This window comes from Meles meles, chromosome 8, assembly GCF_922984935.1.
Source record: "Meles meles chromosome 8, mMelMel3.1 paternal haplotype, whole genome shotgun sequence".
NCBI classification, from domain to species: Eukaryota; Metazoa; Chordata; class Mammalia; order Carnivora; family Mustelidae; genus Meles; species Meles meles.
The window spans coordinates 3297011-3322109 of NC_060073.1; the positions used below are offsets into that span (position 1 = coordinate 3297011).

A 25099-nucleotide genomic window follows, 5' to 3' on the forward strand; every position below is an offset into this window, starting at 1 on the left:
ACGTGTTAGGACAGAGAATGCGGACGAGGGCGGGAGCCCGGAGGCCACGTCCCACGGGCGGCATGCGTGTTAGCAGGAAGACAGAGAACCAGGCGCGGGCAGCGGTGACCAGCACGCACCACGAGCCCCCCCGCACCCCCACCACGGACCCACGGAAGCCATGCAGTGACATCACGACACACGTGGCGTGCAGCTCCGTGGGTGTGGCGGGAAGGCGAAGAAGCGTGGACGCGGATGTTAGAAAAAAATACAACAGTCAGACTTGGTGGAGGAGAAAACGCGACGGGCTTGGATGGCCGGCAAGCAGTCAAGACTCGCGCTGCCCCCGAAAGAGGAAAGTACCAATTTCACCCCCGCCATGGCGGTCTTAACCCTCTGCCTCCATTTGTTTGTGGACTCCTCCGGAATATGCCGGCGCTTCTGAGGGCGGGTGGGGGGAACAAGAGAGCACCGTGGGGTGAAGCGGGACGCGCTCGGGCCCCCCACCATGACCCCATGGCCGTGGGCTGCCAAGGCTGACGTGGGTCCTGAGCGTCTGAAGCCGGTGGGAGGGGGCAGACGCCCACGTTCTAAAGGAAAGGGGGGCTGCAAGGGTGTGGGGACGGGAGATGGGGCTTTTGAGGCGGACCGCCCCAGGAACGGCTTTGGGGGGCTCCAAACCGCTCCCCCGGGAGGCGGTCCCTGTGATTTCGAGGGTGCGTACCACGGGAAGACACGGGGGATGCCACGCCCAGAAGTGTGGGTTCCCTTGTCGCCGAAGGATGACTCTCCTTCTCTTTGGTGACTCAGTTGGGTGCCATACCCGGGGGGAGGGGAAATTAAAGCCCCAAATTAAAGCTGGGATGAGGGGTACGGTCTGCCAGACGCAGATGTGAAAGCAACCCTGTGCCCTTGTTGCTGGTGATCGCAGCCAAGGGGCGGGTGGCGGAGTCTGGGGGACGCGCCTGAGCTTGGTCACCGTCTGGACTTGAAAGGACCGACACATGTCATATAGCCTCCTTCTCCTTAGGGGAGAATGACCTACTCATCCAGGCTCGTGCTAAGGGGAGCCGCCATAAAGAAAAACCACGGGGTGGACGGGCTTAGGGCTTTATGTCCTGACCTGGGCTGGGGGCGGGGGGTGCCGCCCTGGACACAGGCCTTAGTGATCCAGGGGGAGGCCGTAGGACTTCGGAGGCTGCGGTTTCCAGAGTAATCGCAACCCTTGGCTGCGTGGATCCAGCAAACCCTATCCGCGTGCCTCGGCAATAGGAACGATAAACCCAGGGGCTCTCCTGATCAGCCCCAGAGGCTGAGGCGTGCACGGGGGCACGGGTGGGGGGCTGCTCAGGGAGCGTCTGCTTCCCACCCTTGGAGGACTGACACACCTCCCCCAGCCGCAGGCAGAGGCTGCCAGGGGCCAGGGCGCTCCGTGCTTGTCCCAGGGCATAGAAAACCCCCTCGTTAGGAACCTCTAGAGGATTGTCGGCATTTAGGCTGTGAGCACAAGGCAGCCGACTCGAACGAGAGGTTTGGGGTAAGTCACTTATAAAAGATGGCGATCTTCAGAACATCACAAACCTCTTCCCTCTCATTCCCGCATCTCTGAGGGAAACCAGGAGTGGGCCATCTGCTCAGGGATGCTGGGAGGTGGGGACAAATCCTCCTGTTTCACAATTTGACACCAAACACAAGGGGTGACGTAAGAAAACGGCAGATGTCCTGTGGAAAACCTGCAAACTACCTGGTTCTTGGTGAAATGTTGGCTGACACTTCAGATACCCTCAGGGTAGGTCAAGGAGAGAGCCCCATGGCAGAGTCGGACAAACTTCAGCCTGTGGACCAGACCTGGCCCCTTATTTGCTTTTATAGATAAAGTTTTATTGGAACACGAGCAGGGCCATTTGTTTACCTGCTGTGTATGGCTGCTCTCAAGCTACAGAAAGAACTGAGTAGTTGTGACAGAGGCCTGCAGAGTCAGATATAAGTGCTCTGGCCCCTGTCCGGGGGGCTGGACCCTGGTCTATACTGTTGATGAGGACATGGTGTTTGCTGAGCCCTTGGTCTACACCATTGCATGCACACAGTGTTTGCTGAGCCCTGGTCTACACTGTTGCATGCACACGGTGTCTGCCGAGCCCTGGTCTATACTATTGTATGTACATGGTGTTTGCTGACCCACGGTCTATACTGTTGTGTGCTCACAGTGTTTACTGAAACCTGGTCTATACTGTTGTGTGCACGTGGTGTTTGCTGAGCCTCTGGTCTATACTGTTGTGTGCATATGGTATTTACCAAACCCTGGTCTATACTGTTGTGTGCATATGGAGTTTGCTGAGCCCCTGGTCTATACTGTTGCATGCATGTGGTGTTTGCTGAGCCTCTGGCCTATACTGTTGTGTGCACATGGTGTTTACCAAATCCTGGTCTATACTGTTGTGTGCATACGGTGTTTGCTGAGCCCCTGGTCTATACTGTTGCATGCATGTGGTGTTTGCTGAGCCTCTGGTCTATACTGTTGTGTGCATATGGTATTTACCAAACCCTGGTCTATACTGTGGTGTGCATACGGTGTTTGCTGAGCCTCTGGTCTATACTGTTGTGTGCATACAATGTTTTAACGCTGGGAAAGCCAACTGGCAAGGCCACCATACCTCTTTGTTTTTGGATTCTTTCCTGAGCGACTTTTCCAGAACTCTGGCTTCGTATTCAGCTCTGGGATGGTCCTGTGAAAGAAACCAAGTCAACGAGAAGCCTCGTTAATTGTGTCTGAGACCCCCGACATGAGCACACATGACAGATTCAGTCCTTGCATTGGCCGTGGGCACCCTCTGGGGGCAGTTCGTAGCTGGATGCTTGTACTCTTTCCCTTAGAACTCCCTGTCGGTGGTCCATCCAGGATTCTCTCCCTGGGTGGGAACCCCAGCCCACTGGTGTCTATGTCTTGGGGCGGGTAGTCTGTGAGGCCGCCCCCCGCCCCGCTTCCCGCTTTCTCATGATGAGCACCCAGCCGTGAACTGGCCCCTGAGAATGTTCCATCAGGAGCTGTGGGGATCGAAGAGACGGCAGTAAGTGTCAGTGAGCGCGGGCAGACCGGAGGTGCCAGGCCTCAGGGGAGCCCAGAGCAGGCCAGCGAGGGGCGCTGGAACAGAAGAACGAGGGGCACGAGGGGCCCGGCGGAGGGGGAGGAAGCAGAGAGCCCCGCCCGCGGTGAGGAGCACAGACAGGCGGGTCAGTGTGCGAGAAGGGCCCTCTCCCAGGGAGACAGGCTGCGGGAAGATAGAGGAGTGACAAAAAATCCAAACCTTGACGGCCTCCTTCGGGGAACCAGGACGTTAAAAACAAAAACAAGGAGAGTTCGTTACTTTGTGTTGCTCTGTGAGAGGCCGCACCCTCTAGAGGTCTTTTTCTGAAGAACTAGGAAGAAGGTGGACGGACACAGGGAACGAGGCGGATGTGGGGGGCTGGGACCAGCTGAAGTCACCCCTGAGCGGGTCATGTGTGTGGCTCGTGGGGCTTTGGAGGCCCCAAAGGGTGCGATGGGTGGGACTCAGGGAAAGGGCCCGCAGGCCGGGCAACTGGACACGGGCTTCCCTCTGCACCGGGCCCCAGCCCCCAGGTCAGGCTCCGTGAGGCTTCCCCGAGTCACCAGCTCCCCAAGGGGGCCCTGGCCAGCCACGGGGGGCGGGAGGCTCCCTTAGGGGACTCACCGGAGCCTGCCGGGGACCTGTGCTCACTGGCTCCGATCACCACCCCAAAACCATGCACCTGAGCCATCAGGGCAAGGAGATTGCGGGATGGGTCCCCAAGGGGTTGAACAAAGGAAACCGTCCCCCCACCTTCCCCTGACCCTATGGCGGAGAGGACATTCTAAACTTCTCAAATAATACGATGACTGCTTTTAGTTCTACTCGGATCTTCCTAATAGAAACAGTTACAGGGAAGGTGGCTCGGCCAGGTGGTGGCTGACCCAGACCGGGCCGCGGGGGCAGAGCGCCGAGGTCCATGCATGGCCGGACCCCTGAGGAATGGCCCGGCGGTGGACCAGGGCAGATGCGGCCACTTGTGGAAGGGGGTGACGGGACCTGCTGTGGATGAGGGCTGTGTCCGGGGGTGGCGACCCGGGTGACCCGTTCTGGGGCATTCACAGCTGCTGGGCCCTGCTCCAGGCCTACTGACCCTTTAAGACCCCCTCAAGACCCATCGAGGGAGGACGAGGAGAGTCGAGGGCACTGAGGCCCAAGGCTTTTGCCCCAGGTCACACAGCGAGGGTGGGGGCAGTTTGGGATGGGACTCTGCAGCCCGGCCCCCGAGATCTGTCATCGCCAAGCTGCTGCTCTCTCCCGGGGACCTTCGTCCCCTCGGCTACGGACGACATTGTCAGGACAGAGCCCGCACACCGGCTTCCTGGACAGACCGGCCCTTCGTCCCAGGAGGGAGCGCGTCATGGGGGGCATACGAGAGGAACGTGGAAAAAGAAAAACCAGAGGAACACATTTCCACGTCATGATGAAGGTGCCTGAGAGCTTTCTTAAAAAAAAAAAGAGCACGAGGGGCATCTGGCCGGCCCAGTCCGTGGAGTGTGCGGCTCCCGATCTCAGGGTTGGGAGTTGGAGCCCCACACTGGGGGTAGAGTTACTTAAAAAAATAAAAAATAGGCATGTGCTTTAGAGTTAAGTAGAGGTCGGGGGCACCCTTGCGGGCTCTGCTCCGTGCCCTGGCTGTGCGTGGGTGCCATTCTCCTCCTCATTCCCTCTCACCCCCTGGGGCATTCTGGCTGGTGCTGGTGATTCAGGGATGGGACAGTGGTAAGGCTTCTCCTGAGGAGCCCTCCGACAGGGGCCCTGCCAGCCCGGTGGCCACTCGCTCCTGAACGCCCCTCTCCTTGGTGCCCAGAGACACCCAGCCCCTGGCTGCCCTCCTCCCACTCCCCCGCCGGGTCCGACCGCAGGCGGAGCGCGGGCTCTGGGGGCCAAGGCTGAGGCCACCTTGGGCCCTTGGCCTTGAGGATGGCAGCAGTCCCCTCCCAGACCTCCGGGCTCTGCCAGACATATAGGGTCCACGCAGGGAACCCAGGCACGTCCACAGGAGCTTCGAGATCTAAGACTCCAGGAGACCCAAAATGTCACTCGGCAGCTGCTGGCGACGTAGCCCCAGGGAGACGGGGTGGGGCCCGGAGAGTGCGGGGACCAGCCTGCTCACCTCCTCCTCCTCGAAGCCCGTGAGGTCCCAGTGGTACCTGAGCCGCATCTGTTTCCGCTTCCAGTGCTCCATGAAGGTGGCGGCTACGGGCGGGAGGAAGAGCCAAGTCACCCAGGACGCAAGGGCACCCTCGTGCCCGGCGCCGTCCGGTCACCCAGGTACCAGTGTGCCAGACCAAGCGCTTCACACCAGTCCACCCATCTGCCCTCCTGCGGACCCCACGGGACATGGACATTCACTATCCCATTTTACAGATGAACGAACTGAGGCCCAGAGACATCAAGTCCCCGCCAAGGTTACTCAGCCAGTGGGCGAGGGGCCAGGCAGGCTGGTCCCAGAGCCCCTGTTCCTAACACCCTGCTCCATCGATCCTGAGGACCCCCGGTCACAGGAAGGGGTGCTGAGGTCACAAAGGCGAGGCTGGGGTGAAGTGAGGGCCAAGGCCGCTCACTCAAGCTTCACATCCCTGTGGACAGTCTGGCTGCTGAGCTGCACTCTTAGCTGCCTTGTTCTACTTCGTATTCCCAACGGACTCCACATAGTTCGACGCAGCAAACGCTGCCTCCTCCAGGAAGCCCTCAATCATCCCTCTCAGTATCGGGAAAAACCCAACTCCTCTTGGGACCTCACTTGCTCACAGTGTCCCCTCTCCCAGTACAGGGGTCCTTCTGGTGCGTGGGGTGGGGACGCTGCCTCGTCCGCCCGGATTCCCAGCCCACAGTCCAGCACGGACAGGTGCCAGCCGTGCTCACGGACGAACGAGCGGCTCTCGGGAGCGCAGAACCACGGAGATGCCCCTGGCCGAGTCCGGGACTATTAACGCTCTGGCAGAGGCCGAGGGTGGGGGTCAGGACGGGTGCGGTCATATGGTGACTGAGCGCTCAGGGCCCCCAAGGGTAGCGGCCGGCACCATTGGGAGAGCCGCACCGGACCCTCCTTAAACCCCAGTCGTCCCGGGAGGAGGAATTGCGCGGCTTGTCTGACAAGCAGGGGCATCGAGATGGAACGGAACGAGGTCTGATGCTCGCCCTGCGGTGGGGTCCGTCGTCAGTGGGGCGCAGCTTTGGAACGGGCAGGAAGTGGGGCTGAGTCTGGCTCATTTGGGCTCGGAGAGCTTCTGCGGAGGTCCGCCTCCCTCCATATGAACAGGTGAAAACAGGGCCCCGCGACGGCCGGTTTTGGGCACAGTGGGCGCACCCGGAGCGTGAGCCGCCCAAGCAGCCGGGCCGGCCAGGAATCAGCTGCCTCGCTAGGTCTTTCAAGGGGGCGTGATTCAGCCCTGGGGACTGACCGCACAGGCCGTGCAGCAGCACAGAAGACAGGCGGTGGACGGAGAGGGTCGGGGATTAGGGACAGCAGGAGGCCGGTGCGGGGACACGGACACGCTGGAGCCACAAACAGCCAGCGTCACGGAGGGAGCGCCTTCCTGGGGGTGTCAGAGCCGTGGGCGTGGCAAAGCCTCTGCCAGAGAGGCCGGGACTCCGGGGCGGGGTGGGGAGAAGTACCCTGGCCCTCCCCTCGGCCGCTCTCTGACCTCTCCCCGGCCTTCCCATTGGCAGAGCCTACGGGGAAATGGGACAGCAAGGGGGCAGGGAGGCAGCCCCACGGGGTACAAGGCTCACTCAGCAGAGACCCCGAGGAGCAGTGCCGTGGGGAGCCCGGGAGCCAGACGCCCGCCGCGAGGAAGCCGACCCCGGGAGCAGGCCCGACTGTGGCCGCGCCACCTCCCAGAAACAGGACACGAGCCAGTTTCCTCCGCCTCTTCCCACATGTCCTCCAGCCGCTGCGGTGGGAGGCAGAGGTCCGGCCTGCCTCACACTGACGGGTTCTGGAAGGTGTCTCATGCCTTCTCTGTCCCGGTCTTGCCCACCTGGGCAGCCCCTCCCCTCGGTCCTGGGCCGAGCGAGAGCCGGAACGTGCGGGAGGATGACTGCAGACGCCCAGGGGATGGCCTGTCTACCCACCCCGTCCCTGCCTCCTGTGTCCTCCCCGTGTCCTCCCTGCTCGCTGGCCGGCCCATCCCCACCTCCGTCTCTTGGGCCCCCTGCCCTCCCGTCACCAGCCCTGGTGTGCTAATAACGGAGCTACCTCGTAGGGGGGCTCGCCACGGACCATGCTCTGCGCTCGGGATTCACCGATGCCGGGAACCTGACCGTCGCCGCCACGCTATGCGGTAGGACGATTTCTGTTTATGGATTTACAAGTGACCCAGAGACTTGGAGGGTTAAATGCCATGCCCGAGGTCAAGTGCAGGTTACGAGCAGGACTGGGGTCTGAACCAAATTCTATTTGGGCACAGGGTCTACACTGAAGCCCTGTACCATCCAGCCCTCCGCACGGATCCTTGTGTTAAGGGAGTAATGACCACAGCCGTACTGAGGAGTCTGGTTAGAGCAAAGCTGGATGGCCATCGTATGCACTAGAGGAAAGCAAGGCACAGAGAGTCTGACTGCTTGGCCCAAGGTCACACAGCTGGGCAGCCGCTCTTTGACTGAGGCACACTTGCTTAGAGCAGGTGCTATGAATCTTGAGACAGATACGGGAACATCTCCCGGAGGTATCCCAGCCAAGGACCAAGACTGGAGCCTGGTGGCCGGGCGTGGAAATGGTACACGGCCAAGCCTTGTTTAGCTTGATTATGTTTAAGACATAAAGACCTGTTATATAAAGTGATTAATGTTCTGCTTCTTTAAAAATGTAAAGCACTGGGACGAGAGGGCTGGAGCGGAGGAGAGACCCTCTGTGCGTCCCAGCTCGGGTGCATCTTCTCCACGTGGCCACAGACCCCACTGTGCCCCATGGCCGGACTCTGCACGCCTTGCTCTGGAGCACAGGGCACAGTCACGGAGCTCAGGCTTCCAGTGAAGCGGAGCTGCGGAGGCTCGTGCTGAGCCCGGGGGCAGGCCCGGCGTCTCGGCTCAAAGGGCATCGTGAGCAGGGCCGGGCAAAGGCAGGGGGACGCTCGGGCGTCCGTCCTTCACAACTGCGCTCCTGTGCCTGCGCCCCCATTCCGACTGCGTGGGTGGTGGTGGGTGCTGCCGGGTCCCCGCGCTTCCCTTGGAGGTCCGCTAGCTGGTGGCTACCTACAGGTGCACAGACGGAGGCTCTGAGCCATCTGGGGCCAGCGAGCAAGGCCTGGACTCGCGCCTCCCGGTGCCAAGACGAGCTGGGGCTGGCGTGACGGCTGCCCCCGGCCTGAGGGCAAGCTGTGTGCCGAGCCTGGTCAGCGGACAGAAGAAACGGCCTCGACGACCACTCAAGGGAGGCCCAGAGACAAGGCCCGGGCGCCCGAGTCCAGAGCCCCGAGGGCAGCAGAACACACAGACAGACACCTAGAGCGAGTCCGGGCGAGGGCGGAAGCAGGTGGTTGGGCCGTAATTCATCTTTCCTCAAACATCTGTCCTGGCGACACAATGCTAGACAAACACATTCTTGTGGGGCGGCCCGGAGGCAGCAGGTGAGCGCAGGACCTGGGTGGAGCCTGGGTCACGTCCAGGTGGGAGCTCGGGCACGTGACCACCCGGCCTCTGCAGCCCCTGGTTCCTCGTCGGCCCGGGCGGCTCGACGACAGAGCCTGCTAGAGGCCGTCACGAGGCAGCCCGCAGCGGTGCGTGGGGGCCCCTGGGGGTGCATTCCTGGGACCCGGCTCCCACGGGAGCACCGCTCCGGGTCTGGCCAAGAGGCTGACCGTAGGTTCAAGGGCCACATGGGGTGTGGATCCCCCAGAAGGTTTCCTGTAGATCCTGAGACAGGAAGCAGACTGGGGGGTACCAAGGGCCGGGGGCAGGAGGCGGCGGACTGGCAGCCGGCCAGCTCGGAACCTTAGGCACACCAGGGTCCGGGAGCACCGTCCCATCCATCGTCTGTCCTACTTCCCTCCATCCACCTCTCGTCTTGGCTCACCTCTGCCACCCACTCCCTCACCCCACCCGGGAGCCCTGGGGGCAGGCAGGGCTCAGCTGCTCCCTCTGCACCAGCCCAGCGGTGCGCCCACCCTGACAGGCCACCCCCAGAGGAGAGACCTGCTCTGGCCCTCCAGCTCCCCAGAGTGTCCGCTTGCCGCACACATCTCCGCCGAAGGGGGACCGGGGGTGCCTCCGCCCGGAGCTGCAGGACTGGGGGGGGGGGGTGGCTATCGGAGGAGACGTGGCTCAGGAACCCTCCTTACGAACCCTCCGAGCGGGCCTCCCTCCTGAGCCGCCCCAGCTGTGGAATTCCAGCGAGAGGCCCGCACCAGCTCTCGCTGTAACCCCCCCCCCCAAACCCTGGCTCAGGGTGCTCGGTGGGGCCCGCCCCTGGGGGCTTCAGCCACCGGCTGCCTCTCCTTCGGGTCCGAGCCACCTTCCCAAGCTTCTTGCAGCCAGGCTCAGATCAAACAAACTCCTTTGTTCCGCACGGAACTGACAAGCTGTTAAAACCCCATTATTATGCCATAATTTCAGAAAACTGATCACAGCAAAGAGCTAAATGGGGCTCAAAGTCGCTTTGTGGGACACCTTGTTGGAGGCTTTGAAATGTCACACGTCGCCAGTGGTAGCGAGCTGGAGTCTCAGGGGCCAGCGGGTCCAGGACGGAGGCACGGCCCTGTCACTGCCGGCGGAAATGTTAGCAGCCGGAGGGCAGGAGAAGAAGGGACATGCGGAGGAAGACTGACCAGTGGGAGAAGGATCCCCCGGAGGGAGTGAGCAAGTCACTGAATAAGGGATTTAAAGGAAACCGGCCATGAGGTCTCTGCTAATTACGCTGGACGGTGATTGTGGAGCTGCAGGAGGAGGGAGCGTCCCCTCTGTGTCCACCCGCCGGCTGGGGCTGGACCGCACGGCCACCTCCCGAGCCCTATAGGCTCGTTCCTGTGGCTTTTGTCTTGATTTATAATACGCTCCTTTTTTCCTAAAGGGAAGTGCCTCCTGGGAGCAGTTTGGCTTTTTTGTTATTTTTTTCCCCAAACGACAGTGTGTGGATGGAACTCATATTTGACAGACAGGCACATTGTTGTCTCCCGGCGGAAGAGAAGCTGGAGAGGGTGGGGGGCGGCAAGCAGCAGAGGCAGACCTGCCCCTTTCCCTCCTTCCCGGGGGGCGGAGTCACGTCTGTCTCTCAAGGACGGGGTGCTGGGAAGGGCCCGCCAATACCTTTGAGGCTCTCTGCATACAGTAGGTGCTCAATAAGGGGGGAACCCAGCACGCTGGCTTCCCGGAGCAGGAGCACGGCATTTGATGGGACCCCTGTGGGCTTGCCCCGCTGAGCGGCGCCTGCCTGCCTGCCCCCCACCCCCCTGCCCCCCTGCCCCCCCTGCCCCGTGACCGGCTCCGGGAAACCCTCTGCTCCCCCAGGAGGGTGTGGAACAGAGCTGGGACACGTCCACAGGAAGAGGGATGACCAGAGCACTAGTGTAGATCTGGGAAGCCAGGGGGCCGGGGCAGGGTCGGTCAGGTCTGTGATAGACCCCATCGCTGTGTGACCTTGCCCAAGCCACACCCCCTCTGTGCCACAGTGTCCTCGGTGGAGAGAACACCCCACCCTCCCTCCAGGGCTACTGGGACACAGGTCACCTAGGCAGGGCTCCCGCCCAGAGTCTGGTGCACAGTCAGGGGTTGCGGGGGAGGGGGGTGTGTTTGCGGACAGAAGGGGAAGCCATCCAGGTCAGGAGTAAGAAAGGCCCGTGTGGAGCAGGCCCATCCCGGGGAGCGGGTTAACTGCGCGGGCAGACGGGGGCGGGCCCAGCGGCCGAGCGGCAGAGCACGGGGCCGCGGGAGCCAGAGTGCTGGGACTCGAGTCTTGCCTCCGCCTCGCAGTTCTGGTGTAAGCTTGGGAAAGTGGCCTTGATTTGCTCATCTGTCAAACGGGCAATAAAGCTGTCCACCTCCTGTGGTCACGGGGGGGGGCATGAGTGAGTCACTGCACCTACGACACTCAGCACCGTGCCCGGCAGAGTGCAGGGCCCGGCTCGTGGAAGCGGGTGTTCCTCCAGAGCGGGTGAAGGGACACGACCTCCAGAGGCCAACGAGCACAGGGTTTGAGCCCCGGCCTCCTACGGTCCAGGCTGTTCGCATGCGTCCAATAAGCAAGCGCTCACCGAGCCGACGTGAGAGCTAATACGACGTGAGCGCTGGCACCAGGCACGGCCCCAAGGATGTCACAAGGAACGGCGCGCTCGAGGCTCCCAGCATGGCTCCAGGCAGCTTGCGCTATCCCCCCTCCCCCCGTTTTATAAATGGGGAACCTGGGGCCCAGAGAGCAGAAGCCACTTGCCTGAGGTCACACAGTCGCTAGGGGACAAGCTAAGAGATCTGAACCTGCGTCCGGCCCAGGACCTGATGGCGCTGGTGACTGTTTCCCTGCATCCACCCATCCCGGCACGGAGCCCACCCGGCTGAGTAGCGGCTCAGACCCAAGCGTCCAGGCGGAGGCTTGTGCAAGCTGAGCTCCCCTGGGGGCTCGAATGTGCTGCCCGGTGGGCCTTCCCGGCGAGGGGCAGGGACCCAGGAGGCTGTGCACCCGCCCAGCAGGTGTTCCGGCTTCCACTTGGAGCTTCCTGGGCCCAGACCGGCTGGGGACAGCTGAGCAGCGCTGAGGTCTTGAGGAAGCCGGGGAGGCTGAGAATGAGAAGCAGAGGGCAGTGGGGGGCCACAGAGGTAATCCCCGGTAGACCCAGGGTCCAGAGAGGCAAGGGTGGGCAGTGGGACCACAAAGAGCTACCGCCTCTCCATGCTATGCAGCAGCCCCAGCAAGGTGTCCTCCAACACAGCTTGAATGCCCCTCGGAGCAGGGTGCTCACCACCTAGTGCGACACAGGGCTCACTGCTGGAAATCTTTCCCTGTGCTGAGCTGGTGCCCTAGGGTTTCATGCGGCCCCATTCGGAAGACTGCCTTTGCCCGCTAAGAGACCTAACAGAGGGCATTTATCGTGAGGCTCTGCTTATCTCTGCCTGCGTCTGTCTCCCGCTCTGAGCACACGTCCTGGAACGCAGGGGCCACCTCCTCGCTCCGCAGCCGCACCGCACAAGGCAGAGTCTAGCACAGTTCGCAGCTCCCGAGCTCCCGTCTTGGCCAACACGTGAGCGCTGATGCCGCTAACACCCCGGGGTGCCCGCTGCAAAGTCCGTCTCCTGGCTGCCCAGTCCCTACTGAAGCAAAGAGGTCTCACACTTCCTCGGCAGAACTCCCGTGTCCCCCAAATCCCGCAGACGAACCCTCAAATGGAAAAATCGGTAAAAGGGCAGCGACCATTTCAAAGCGAAGCCAGGTCTGGGAGAGACGAGAGACAGGGGAGGCGCGCATCACGCAAAACCTGCGGACCAGCTCGGTGGGGAGGCGCGAGCATGAGCTGGGCCGCCGACGGGCGCCGCGTCCAGCCTCCTCCCTCGCTGCACCTTCATCCCAGGGTAACCATCCCGTCGGGTGGAAACCCAGTGTGAGACCCTATGGGGCGACTGTTGGGTTTTAAACTTTCAGGGCACAGAGCCTTTGCTCCGACAAGTGGGGACAGACGAGCCCAGAGCACTGCTACTCGGTGGGGAGGGACAGGGCCAGGCTGGGTCTGGGCAGGGGCTTCTGGGAGCCGGGCCGGATGGACAGTCCCGGACACTCTCCATCATCCGTGGTGCACCGGCTGCAGGCAGTCAGGGCCGTTCCGAGCCCAGTGAGCGAGGGACAAGCCTGGCCAGCCTCTTCCTGACCGCTGGGTGGGGGAGGGGACAGACCCGCCCCTGTCAGATCGGGCACGGCTTGCGTCCACCCTGGGGTGGTGTCACGAGGAGGAAGTATGGCGCCCCACGCGTGTCCTCTGCCTGTCCCTGCAGGGGACAGCGAAGGTGTTGTACTTATAAGACAGAACTGGCCACGGCCGGACGCCAAGGGAGCTTTCAGGGCTCTGCAGCCAGAGCTGCGCCCTGCGCCAGGCGCCGAAGACTCGCCAGGGACGGCTTTCAGCTGGAGGCACGGTGGTGACAGCCCCAGACGGCTCCGTGCTGAACCCCAGCCGCAGCTGGCTTCTGTGGCCCGGCAGGAGAGGGTGGGCCTTGTCGCCCGAGGAGACAGGCCGCGCACCTATAAGTTACGTTCTGTCCAGAGCGGCTGGCCGCAGAGGACATGCAGTGGGCCTGTTTCCTCCCTGCCCTGAGGCCAGGCCCGGCGGGCCGCAACCCGGAGGCCGAGACTCCCCCATCCACAGTGGGGCAGGGGCTGTAACTCTACCCCCCATGCTTCACACGAAGCCGGCTCAGCCAGGCCTGCCCCTTCTCCTCAACCCTGGGATGGCTGGCGTGAGAGTGGAAAAGAGGCGTTGAGTCCTTTGTAATGATCAAAATGTCTTTTCTCCATCCAGGGCCCTTTGTTTGGAGGGGCAGTAACCTGGAGTCTCGGGCCGGGTTCCTCTTCGAGCTTGCGTGGGGGAACTGGGAATGGGTGGGACAAAATTGGGGAGCCCGGGGCCAGGGAGGGAGGTGCCCAATTCCCTTGACCGTTGCTCTGGCCCTTCCCACCAGCCCCCTTCCCGGTCTGGCCGCCCCATGGCCCCCTTGGATTAACCTGGCTTCTTACCATTGACCCAAGCACCTGTCACTTTGGTCTCGAGTGAGAGCTCCCTGGCCACTGTCCCCGTCGGAGCTGGCTCAGCCTTCCCTCCACTTCCTCCCAAGCTGCCTCTTGCGCTTGCTGTCTCTGACTCAAGGACAAGACACAAAAACACTTTTGACGCCGTGAGCCCACTGCTCTGGGTCCTGATTCCTTCCGGTGAGAACACTGAGTTCTTCCCCGCGGGCCCTTGCTTGGTCTCTGGGATCCCCCACACTCTTCCCCCTCCCCGCTCCCTGCCCCCCGGCAGGCTCCTTCACCAGGCCCTGCGTCCCCACCACTGGGCCTTTGCATACGCTACTCCTGCGTGAATCTAGGACTGTAATCTTCCAAGGGCGGCGGAATCATCAGTTTGCCTCCCCGTCTTCCCTGAGCACGAGCGCGTCACAAAAGTGGCTGATCACCACCCCCCACCACGGCCAGGACAGTCACGCGCACTTGTACTTCTCACGCCACCCCCCACGGCAGGCGGTACCCCCAGCGGGTGTGACGACAGCGCGGGAGCCCTAGGGAGTCAGCTATGCCCTCGGGCCGGGCTGGGGCTCTGCAGCCGCCCCTCTGACCCTCACGGGTCACCCTATGGACCACCGGTGGTTGCGGGCTTGGCACGGGCCACCCGGGCCCAGAGACCCTGCAGGAGCCAGTGCAGCTGGCCAGGGGCCCACTGAGGGCGCTCGTGGAGAACCACACCCCAACCAAGCAGGCAGAGGTGGGCGGCTGCGGCGCCGGGCCCGGGGCTCGGGGTGGGAGACCCACAGGCAGGGGCCTGCTAAGGACACGCTGCGCTCCAGACTGGAGGGTGACGCGTGCATCTAAGGGGAGGGGTTGCGGCTCACGTCCTCAGCGGGACCGTCCCAGAGCCGGCGGCTGCTGCCTGCCACCCCCTCCCCCAACTCGTTACCAGCAAGTGTGGAAATGTGATTGAGGAACCAGCCCCACTGCTCAGCCTTCCGTGCTCCTCCCAGTTCTCCGAGATGCCGCGCAGCGCCTCTGGACCCCCCCGCCTCCAAACCGCACAGGTTCAGCCCACCCTGAGCCCCTGCCGCTGCTCCAGGGAGACCGGGCCAGGCAGCAACCTCAGTCCCCCGGGGACGCTGGCCGCTCCCCCTGCTCGCTGACAGCTCTCTCTAACACCACCTCGGGTCTGAACGGACCGCCTCGGGCGGGGAGGGAGGCTGCCAGGCTGGGCAGAAGCCGGTTCCGGCCCGGTGAGGACCCTGGCATCAGCCCCGACCTATCACGAAGCTGGTTCTGCTCCATGGTTTTTTCCTGTGACGGCTGACCTTGCCGAGCCTCCAGCCTCCCAGGGGCAGCGGCCGAGCTGGGAAGCCTGGGCCCCAACTTCACGGACTCTGCTGTTCTGAAAAATGCTCCCAAGTCGAGGCTTCTGGCATGACACAGACAACCCGTTCCGCTCAGCACTGGGGCGCAGCTACCGAATCTTCCGTGACCGGATCCTCACACATCGAGGTCACACGGACCCGTAGGAGCCACGCACCTGTCTGGCCGGGGGCAGTCTCCATCCCCATTTGTACAACGAGCAGCTTCTCAGCCCCCCATGGCCCCCCCAACGCCCACTGTGCATGGGGCCAATGCAGCTCCGTGCGGCTCTGGGACCTGCCAGCAGGCTCTTCCCGGCCCCTCGGCTTCTGCACTGAGTCTCCACACCGCAAACACTCAGCACCCCCGCCCACCGCATCTTCAGAACGCTGCTCGAGGGGCTCACACCTCTTCCGGGAAGTCTGTCCTGACTTCCCCCTGCAGACATCCTGACCCTTAGCTCCTGTGCCCAGTTCCATCTCCTACTAGATGGGAGTCCCTGGGGACAAGGACCGGGGCTCGGGCATCCAGGGAACAGCTCCGCACACAGCTGCCAGGGCCCAGATTCTGAATCCTCCCCTGGCAAGGGGGTAACGCAGGACCACAGAGGAGGGAACAGGCCAGTTTGCTAATCCGAAAACACCTGCAGAAATGCAACCAGACACCACCCACCCACCGCCCACGCCCCCGGCATCTGTCGGGCACCAGAGTAGAAAAGCATCCTGAAGGAAAAGCCCTGTGCCTCGGCCTCGGGGTGGCAGGGAGGTGAGGGCACTAGTTCTGGAAACCACACGTTCCATCCTTGCCTGGGACACTCAGGAGCTGAGTGACCCTGGGAAACTCACACTAACTGTGTCTGGGCCTTGGTGTCCTTCCCCGAATAGTGGGCCCGCGGAACCTGCAGGGGTGCTGTGTGGACCTGGTCCCAGGAAAGACGGCCCGTTTCTAAGAGCAGACACCCCCTCCACCTTCCGTAAGGCGTGAGTCAGAAGAACCAGTCGGTATCCGGGACGCAGCCCAGACCCTCCCCATCCGCAGGCACAACGGGGCGCCGTCCCCCCCGAGCCCCCCTCCCATGCTCATTCCGGGCCAACACAACCTGCGCAAAATCTCGAGACGGAAGGAAGGCCATGGAGGGACCAGGGCAAAGTCGCCCCTGCCCTGTAGACCGCAGGCGGCCAGGCTCTGCTTACCCCAGAGGGCCATGAAGACGGAGAAGAAGACGGTGGCGGGGTTGTCGAAGAGGTGGCTGGCCCGGGCGGTGGCGCACGCCGAGCTCATCTGCCAGTAGCTGCAGGCCTTGTCGCACAGCGGACACATGGTGATGTTCTGCCTGTGGTCGCACATCTCCATGCTGCGGGGGGGCGGCCTGTAAGTCCCGGGGCCGGGACACGCAGGGACTGCACGCTGGGAGCCGCGCCGGGGTGGGCTTCGGCGAAGTGACCCCCGTCAGGCCCGCTAGCCGGCTGCAGCCGACGCCCGCGTCCCCCGCCATGCTCTCTAGGGCCGCCTGCGGACACCGGGGACACGGGCGGTCCCAGGAACCCGTGCTCCGAAGGGCCTCGGGTTGCTTTCGCGCCTGGTACCACTTTACAATTCTCCACGACTCTGGACAGGGCTCCTGTGTTTTCGTTTTGCATAAGGCCTGCAATTTCTGCAGCCCACCCCGGATGCAGGCCCATCCAGACCTGCTGGGTGACCCCTGAGGGGCGTGTGAGTGCTCACATCTCGGGGTCAGGGTGGACCGGAGGCAGCAGGACCCACAGCCTACGTGGGAGCCGCCTCTTGGAGAAGCGGAGAGACAGCAGCCAGGGTCCTCCAACAGCTGGGCTCTGTCCGGGCTTGTTCTAGTAGCGGGAGCTGCCCAGGGGTTCATGCTGTGAGGGCCAGAAGACAGCAAGAGGAGCAGGGGAGGCCCCAAGAAGGCTGTGCCCTCCCATGCCCTTGCACGTCCCAGGCAGAGCGCGAGTGGGCTCAGCCGTCCTGGTGGGGGTGCCATGGGGCAGCTGGCCTCAGGGGCCACCAGGCATCAGCCTCAAGGGGGCTCTGGACACAAAGGGGAGACAGGTAGCTGGGCTGGAAGGAACACATCGACACGCGGCCCGGGGTGTGGGACATCCACCGTGCAGGGCTCGCTGGGAGCCGAGGGTGCCTGGCCAGGAGAGTGGGTCCTGCTGAACAAGGTTCTTTCCTCTGGCCTGACATGAAGTCTGGGGCTGGAGCCCAGCTGCTGCGGAGGGGCCGGAGGGGAGCTGAGCCTCTCTGCCCCCCCCAGCTCCCTGGCACTCAGGCTCTCTCCCGCTAATAGGCAAGTCACCGATTCTCAAAGACTGTCAGCTGCGTAAGCAGGAGCCCCCGAGGGCACCCACTTGGCCCAGACCAGCTGCGGGGACCCCTACAATCCCACCATCATCGATGAAGAAATAAGAGCCCAGAGCCCCGCGGGGGGGCAGGGGCAAGGCCGTGCAGCTCTGCCTGCCGCCAGTCCTCTCACCTGTTGGCATCAACGAGGCCAGCCAGACAAAAAGCCTTTTTCTGCCGGTTTTAAACCCTCTGCCTCGCCCTTCCTCAGCCACAGCCAAAGTAAAGACAAGGAACGGGAAGCTCTGTTCTTTGGAGGGGATGGGCTGGATTGGGGTGGCAGCTGGGACCTCGAAGGGCAGGGCCTCCGCCTTCCCTACACTCGAGGACGGATCGCACTCCAAGGGGGACACACCCCTCCTGCTTCACCCGAGGCACCAACCGGGCGGCGGCCGAGGCTGAGGCAGGACAGACGTCTGGAATCCGCCGTGAAGGCGGTGCACGTCCCTGGCCATGTGTCGGGAGGAGGCAGTGCTGGCCTGGCCTCAGGGACCTCAGTGCCCTCGTGGTACAGGCGTGCCCGGGCAGAGCGCCCTGGCTGAGACTCCCTGGCTACGCTCGGGAGGAGTGGAGGGAAGAGAAGCCCCCAGGGACTGCCACTTGCCGAGTCCCTTAGGGCTCTGGAGCTAAAGCCACATCACACCTGGGTTCCCAACAGCCACTGTCGGACCCAAGCACAGGGGCCTCATGTCACATTAGCCAACAAAGGGACAAGCTTCCTCTGGTCTGTCTGCGCCCAGGACAGCCGTGGAGGGTACATAAGCCAGATGCCTTTAACGTTTTGATCCCGGGTGGGTGGAAATATTTTAGGCGTTACTCATGCCTCAAAGCACCATTTACACCAAAATTTGCCGGATATGGCCTTTCTGTGCGGCAGAGCTGTGACGAGCCAGCCGACCCGCCAGGTAAGGGACTCGTTTGATCTTCGCTGACTGGAACTACAGATGAATGTTCCAAGCCACAGCTCTGCTTTGGAGCACAGGACTGAGTTGTGAGAAACAGAACCGAACGGATGTCCCTGGGCTTCCCCGGCGAGCCTGCACTCTCATGGGAGGCAGGGCCACGGGCCGGGCAGCGGTGTCCCTGACCGAGGGGGGGCCTGTCATCCAGAACACACAACACAGTCACCCCTGGCTCAGGGCTTCCAGCCCTGGCACACAGCGGGGAGGGACAGGGCACTCCTGAGCCCCTTGGGGCTCCTACCGCTTGGCTCATGCTCCCCAGCATGGGGCTGTCTTGGGGGCCCAGGCCTTCTTCCAAGAGCTCCCCTTGCCTGGCATAACCTTTGGGAGGGGGGACTGCAACAGGACTGTCCGCTCTGTGAACCCCCCAGGGCCACGGGGACAGGGTGCAGGTGGGGAGCCGAAGGGCCGAGTCCACGCACGAGACCTCGGCAGGGCCTTTTGGCTCATCTCCCCAACTAGCTAGGAAGCAGCGAATTTCCTGGCCCCTGAAGGACTGGAAAATCCTTTAAAACGGGCAAAACACCTTCCAAGAAGGGAAAGTTGCCGGACGCTTATTTCACGTCTCGCTCCGGACTGGAGTGCGTCTTCCCGGCCGTCTGTGCTGCTCTCAGACAGTGCTCGCCCCACCCGGGGCCGAGGTTCAAGAGCCTGTTGGGGCCCCGGCCAGGGAGGAGGGCGGCCCCTCCGGGAGCAGAGGGGGTGTGCGGGGAGGAGACCCGCCTACCTGGGGATGTTATCGTCGACTGTGGCGCATCCGTACAGGAAGACGATGATGCCGACCACGGAGGCCGGGATGAGCATCTGCGTGTAGACGCCCAGCCAGGCGAAGTACAGGCCGATCTTCTCCCCGAAGTACTTCCTGCGCCGCAGGGCAAAGCCAGACAGAGACAGGCTGATGCTCACCGCCCACAGGTGCGGACAAGCGGCACCTCCCAGCCCGGCTCGGGACAGCTCGGCCTGGCCCCGCATGCCCCGGAGCAGGACCTAGAGAGTGGGGCGGGGGTGGGCTCTGGGCCGGCCTTCAGGGGCAGGCCCTTCTGTGCCGGGAAGCGGGCCGTTCTGTTTGTGAGGCTCGGGCTGGGGCGCGCGGGCGTGGCGGGCTGCCGGGGAGGTCGCCCGCTCTGTCCCAAGTCCCGCTCCTCTGAGGGCTCTGGCCTGGAGAAGCCAAGAGAGCCGCCCTCCTCACATTCCGCGTCCCTGGCGCCTTGAGGGGCTTAAGAATTTCCATGGCCGGACTCCGGTCTGCAGGTCCCCACAGGACATACATCTGCTCCCCTGCCTGCCCTGGGAGACAGGACAGCGTCCTCCTCCCGCTCCAGCAGCCATGCAAGGAGCCCCAGCGGCCACCCAGCAGGGTCGGGCCGGGCTGGGGATTCAGGAGAGGAGCATGAACGTGACGGGAAGAGCCCAGCCGCCAGCGAGTCTTTGGGCCTGCGGGGGACCCGGGGCCCCTTCCCAAGCTTCTCAAGTTCAGACAGGTTCCCAGGCGATAAACACTTGGTATGGTCAAGGCCAACCAACATCCAACGAGGGACTTGCCTCCCACGGCCTCGGAGCAGCCCGGCCGCTCCTTCTGACCCAGCGTCCCCTCTCACCTGACCAGGTCGATGGGCTGGTATTTATAGAAGACCCCGTAGCTCGCCCACTCTTGGTACAGGAGCTGCGGGACAGCAAGTGGTGAGGGCTTTTCAAAATGGAGCTTCACTTCCCAGAGCTGGTGCACCCAGCTGCCGGCGACATCATTCATTCATTCGACAAACCCTTCGTGGGAGTCGGCCGTGTGCCCGCTGCTGCACTGGGCAGTGCGCTTTCGGAGGGGAGCATGACAGACACAGCCCCGAGCCCCGGGGCTCCTGTCTTGGCAGGGGAGACGCACACGAAACTTTCAGCTCCGGTAAGGGTCCCAAAGAACCCCCCAGCGGTGGGAGCTGAGCTAGGACCTGAGCAAGAACGGGCTAGAAGGGACAGAAGCTTCTGGAATCATTATGGAAGCCTCAGTCTTCACCATCTGATCCGGAATGGACCTAAAATGGCCTGACCCTGTGAGACTTGTCCACTCGGGGTTCTCGGCGGTCCCTGTCCGATGCCGTGTCATTCTCTATAAAGGACAGAGACCACCACGCTCTGTAGCAAAGAAATACCAGTGGCAAGACGTTGAACACTCTCCTGGGAAGCAAAGAGAGCTCGGCGTTTTTCCCCCGAGATGAGCTGTCTGATTAACACGCTCAGTGAGATAAATGCAATCTATACACACCCCATTACCCCCAGGCTCCGGGTAGGGATGGTAATGAGCTTGACGGATGGAAAGCCTTGCATGAACACGCAGGGAGAGTCCTAAGAAAGACACCACGTTGGGACTGGTGGTGCTAAGAGAGAAAGCCCGCCCATGTGGGTCACTGATGCTTCCCCAGCCTTAATGCAAGGCCTAGGTCACACGGCCGGGACCCCGTGCCTGGCCGCCTGCCCCTGCCGGCGTCAGATGGGGAGCTAGAGAGAAGCAGGGGCGGGATGGTGCCTCGAGCTCCCTGCAGTATAAGCCCTGGCCTGGGTATGCCGAGGTAGCAGCCCTCATGGCTGCATGAACCTGCCTCCACCTCCCCTGAGTCCGGAGCTAATGGCTTTTTGCGCACACACGTATCTTTGGGTAATTCTCCAGAAATTAACAGCGTGCAAGAAAGCTCGCTGGGAGGGGTCCCGCTCCCACAGGCTCAGGGAGTCGGCTCCAAGGACTAACGCTCACAACGCCCGAGCTCGTTTCCTCAAAAGTCAACACCCGCACGTCTGTTCTGATCTCCGTAAGAGGAGCAGTCCTTCGGTTTTACGTCTTTCTGTGAGTGCTACGACAAGATGTACTGGGCAGGGTCTGTATCCTGAAGGACTAGCAGCAAGGCCAGCTGCTGGTGGGGGGCCTCTGCAGCCTCCCGAGGGAGTGGGATGCAGGGGAGCTCCCCTCCGCTCCGAGGAGAGAGGCGGGAGTTAAAGGCACGACCCCTGGGCGGGGATGTGGGCTCCACTGGGCCTCCAGTGGGCATCCTGGGCACTGAGTCTGAGTCCCGGGTCCTGGGTAAGGGTCCAGTCAGGCCCCCCACCCCCCTGAGCCCTGCTGGGCATCCAGGGCAGACCCTCCTCTCTGAGCCTGTGGCCTCCATTATTCTGGTGGAGACAGTCCTTCCTCCAGGGTCAGAGGGGGACCCCAGGGGCTTGTGCCTCGTGAAAGCCACAGCCCAGGGGCTCACCACGTTTCAGCAGGCCTGGTTACACGGACAACAAGAAGCCCCAGGGTCACTCTGCAAACAGCAAACTCAGACGACCACACAGACCCCCTCTGGAAAAGCAAAGCGGCCAGCACTGACCTGGGCAGCTTCCTCCCCTCGGGAAATCAAGCCACTGGTGTAGACCCCACGCAGGCCGGGAGGTGCACGAGGGACTGGGGCAGGAGGGAGTGATGGAGGGGACGGGAGGCCCTTTTCAAAGGCATGGCCTCGTCATGCTGGTCCTATGTCCCCGGGCCTGCCCATGCACACTGGCCTGCGGCATGGCGGCCACTGTTCATGGGTACATGGGACAGCTAGGGGTACACCCTGAGTCTCTGCCCAATTACTTTACTTCAGTGGAATGTTCTTCCTGCCAAGACGGGAACATCGATCCCCCCACGGCTGGCAGACCGGAGAAGTCAAACTCAAGATTTCCCTGTTTGGGTTGGCAGAGCTCCGAGGGTGCACCCCAGGCTAGCAAACAGGGTAGGAGGTGTCAGGGCCCTGGGATGGGCCAGTGGGGGGCTGGTGGCTCCAGTCACAGTGACCCCGGACCTCAGAGGGAGGCCAGACCTCCCATGTGGGCCCACCCGGCTGAGCGGAGCCGTTATGGCACCGACAGTATCTTTCATGACCGCGTGCAGACTTGCCCCTTGCCGTCTCTCCCTAGAATGGAGGCCCACGAGGCACCCCTCTTTCCATCCTATGAGGTATCAGGGGCCAGGCACTGGGGGCTTCTCTGCCACTGATGGGACCAATAATGGGGGCCATAGATTTTGTCACTGGAAAGACAAAATACTTACAACCAGGTCACTGATATGGAGCCGCACGGGAGAATGAGAAAGTCTCCAAGGCTCTGAGTTAGGACCCAAACACCTATCTGTAACATTTCTCCCTCTCTCTCTCCTTCCCTTCCATCCATCCACCCCCCCACGCCCCTCAACATCCACCCATCATCCATCCATCCATCCATCCGTCCATCATCCATCCATCCATCCATCCATCCACCCATTCACCCATCCATTCATCATCCATCCACCCATCATCCATCCATCCTTCCACCCATCTGTCCGTCATCCATCCATCCATCCATCCGTCATCCATCCACCCATCCATCCACTCATTCATCCATCCATCCATCCATCCATTATCCAATCATCCATCCATCCAATACTCCTGGGACTACCCCTATGGGACAGCCTGGTACTCACACCTGTAACGTTAAATTCAGTGGGGGTGGGAGGAGTAGAGGATGGGCAGGATTCCAGGCAGAGAGAACAGGTGGGTCGGGACAAACCTAGAGTCACGTTTGCTGGACCTGGTGCCCAGTGGTGCCCAGTAAGTAGCTCCTGAGCAAGTGAATGAGATCATTTTGGCAGAGATCTGAGTAGCCTCAGATTAGTGAGGCAGCCAGCGTGGCTGGTGCCTGGGGAGGCAGGTGAGAAGGAGGCCACAGTGGCCTGTGACGAGGAGGACTGAATTAGGCCTGAAATGGGGTCACTGTGCCCAAGGAGGAAGCATCTGTAATGGAGGAAAGGCACCAGACACGCAGTGCGGGGGGACGAAGGCATGAAGGAGGACGGACTCCGAGGCCAGAGTTGGCCCAGGCAGGCCTGGGGAGGGGATGGTGCTTCTCTAGCGGGATTGAACTGGGGGAGGTTCTGCAAGTCACTGGGTCTCAGACGAATGCCAGATGTTCCACTAAAAATAACCAAATATGTCACTTTTGAGCGAAATCAGATAGCATCTTCAGCTGGATTCCCGGGCGGGCAAGTCGTATCCAGTACCAAAGATTTAAAAACATGTATGGGGGGCCAGCGGGAGGCAGGAACGGAGGACATTCCATCCACAGAGGTTCCCAGCCTGAGATCTGGGACAAGGCCACCATTGTGAGCTTCCCAGGGAAGCGTCTCCACCGGCCGCTTCCCAAGAATCTGCCCTGGGGGCAAACACGGGCACAGGAGGTCTGTCCCCCACGCTGAAGGAAGTCTGCAACTTGTTTGGGAAGCGGGAGGCGGCAAGGTGGGCGCGGGGAGGAGGCTGGAAGCCAGGTTCTGGTTTTTGTGCGGGACGGCAAGACGGCAGGGAAGAACCTTCCAGCGTGGGGAGGACAGAGAAGTGGCCGGGTGGGGGTGGGGACTCAGGATGCCTGGGCACATAGGATCAGGGAGAGCACTGAACAAACAGATCACTCAGTGTCTCCAAAGGCATAACCCAGGGAACACCGGCTCAGTCCCGCTTCCATTAGAAAGGGCCCCAGGTCAGATAAGCTGAGAGACACCAGGCTGAACCATGTCCACGAGTCTCCCCAGTGTGCAGAGGGGCTCGTGGCTCTCTGTGGGGCTGGCCACGGCGGCCCAGGAGCTATGAGTGATCAGGCCAAACACCCACGAGGGGCAAGTTGATCACCAGGGGAGATACAGGCTTTGGGGTGGGTGATGAAGGCCACGGTAGAGAAACACCCTCGCCTTCACACGCTGCCCACAACCCACCCGGGCACCTCTCAGACCCAGAGAGAGGGGCGCACTTCAGCGGGCCGGGGTTCTGCCTGGTCCCCCACATGTGTGGTGGGAGGGTTGCTGCCCCGTGGGTGGCCGTTTGGCCCCGTCCCGCCCGCGGCCCTCACCCGCTCCGTATCCACTCACTTTTCTGTCGTTGAAATCCACGTTTTCACCTTCATAGTCTCCCTGCTCGGGGGAAAGGAAAAGTGTCAGTACAAACGGGGGTCGCGAGGGCCTCAGATCCAACACTTCCAAACGCAGTCAGCGCTGGCCGCTGTCGTGGGCACAGCAGGATGACCCCAGACGGTAGCAGGTCACGGCCCAGGGAAGGCTGGTGGGAGCCTCCGCCTTGTTCCACTGGGGGGAACATGTGTCCCACCCGCCGGGAGGCCCCGGAGTCTGGCCCGGCCAGGCGGGCCTCCCTTTCACTCCCAAGGGCCCCTGGAGGGCAGGAAGTTTTCTGGTCACCGCACAGAGATCAGAGAGGCTCAGAGAAGCCAAATGGCCCTGACATCTCGGGGGGGGGGGGTCACTGGCCCAGCAGTCTGTGAGCGGGGCTGGGGGGCTGGAGGAGAGCGGCATTTCGGAGCCAGCGCGGCGGCTGGGCACCCGCTGGTGGAAGTGTGATGGGCGATGGAGGCCCCTCCAGCCAGGACCGCTGGCCGGGACCCGCGAGGTCGGAGCCCTGCCCTTGAAAACACCGCAGGTCACCGGCACACCGCACCCGTCGGGCACTTGCCAAAGGCCACAGCGTGCATGAGACACATGCCCAAGGAACGGCGGCCAAACAGGAGTGTTTCCGCGGGGCAGGGAACACGGCGGGGGAGGCAGATGCAGGGCCGGGTGAGGGGGAAAACGGGGGCTTTGCGTGGAGGCTTTGCCTGTCCTGCGGGGGGAGGAGGGGCCGGGCAGTGGCTGTGGGGAAGCGCAGGCAGAAGGAACC

The 25099-nt window shown here is 62.4% G+C and overlaps 1 protein-coding gene across 5 annotated transcripts in view; it reads right to left on the reverse strand.

Annotated features, from left to right (window-relative positions):
- ANO1 (anoctamin 1) overlaps nucleotides 1–25099 on the reverse strand; it is a 144269-nt gene that overhangs the window by 22841 nt on the left and 96329 nt on the right. For 3 of the 5 annotated variants that reach the window (XM_046014409.1, XM_046014408.1, XM_046014410.1), the window contains 8 exons: nucleotides 24301–24342; nucleotides 19997–20061; nucleotides 19126–19260; nucleotides 16269–16429; nucleotides 5182–5264; nucleotides 3285–3296; nucleotides 2634–2705; nucleotides 343–420 (listed from right to left, as the gene is read on the reverse strand). In XM_046014409.1, the coding sequence (XP_045870365.1) occupies nucleotides 343–420; nucleotides 2634–2705; nucleotides 3285–3296; nucleotides 5182–5264; nucleotides 16269–16429; nucleotides 19126–19260; nucleotides 19997–20061; nucleotides 24301–24342 (648 nt within the window). The remainder of the gene's footprint in view (nucleotides 1–342; nucleotides 421–2633; nucleotides 2706–3284; nucleotides 3297–5181; nucleotides 5265–16268; nucleotides 16430–19125; nucleotides 19261–19996; nucleotides 20062–24300; nucleotides 24343–25099) is intronic. The other 2 variants (XM_046014411.1, XM_046014412.1) reach the window with 1 other exon arrangement.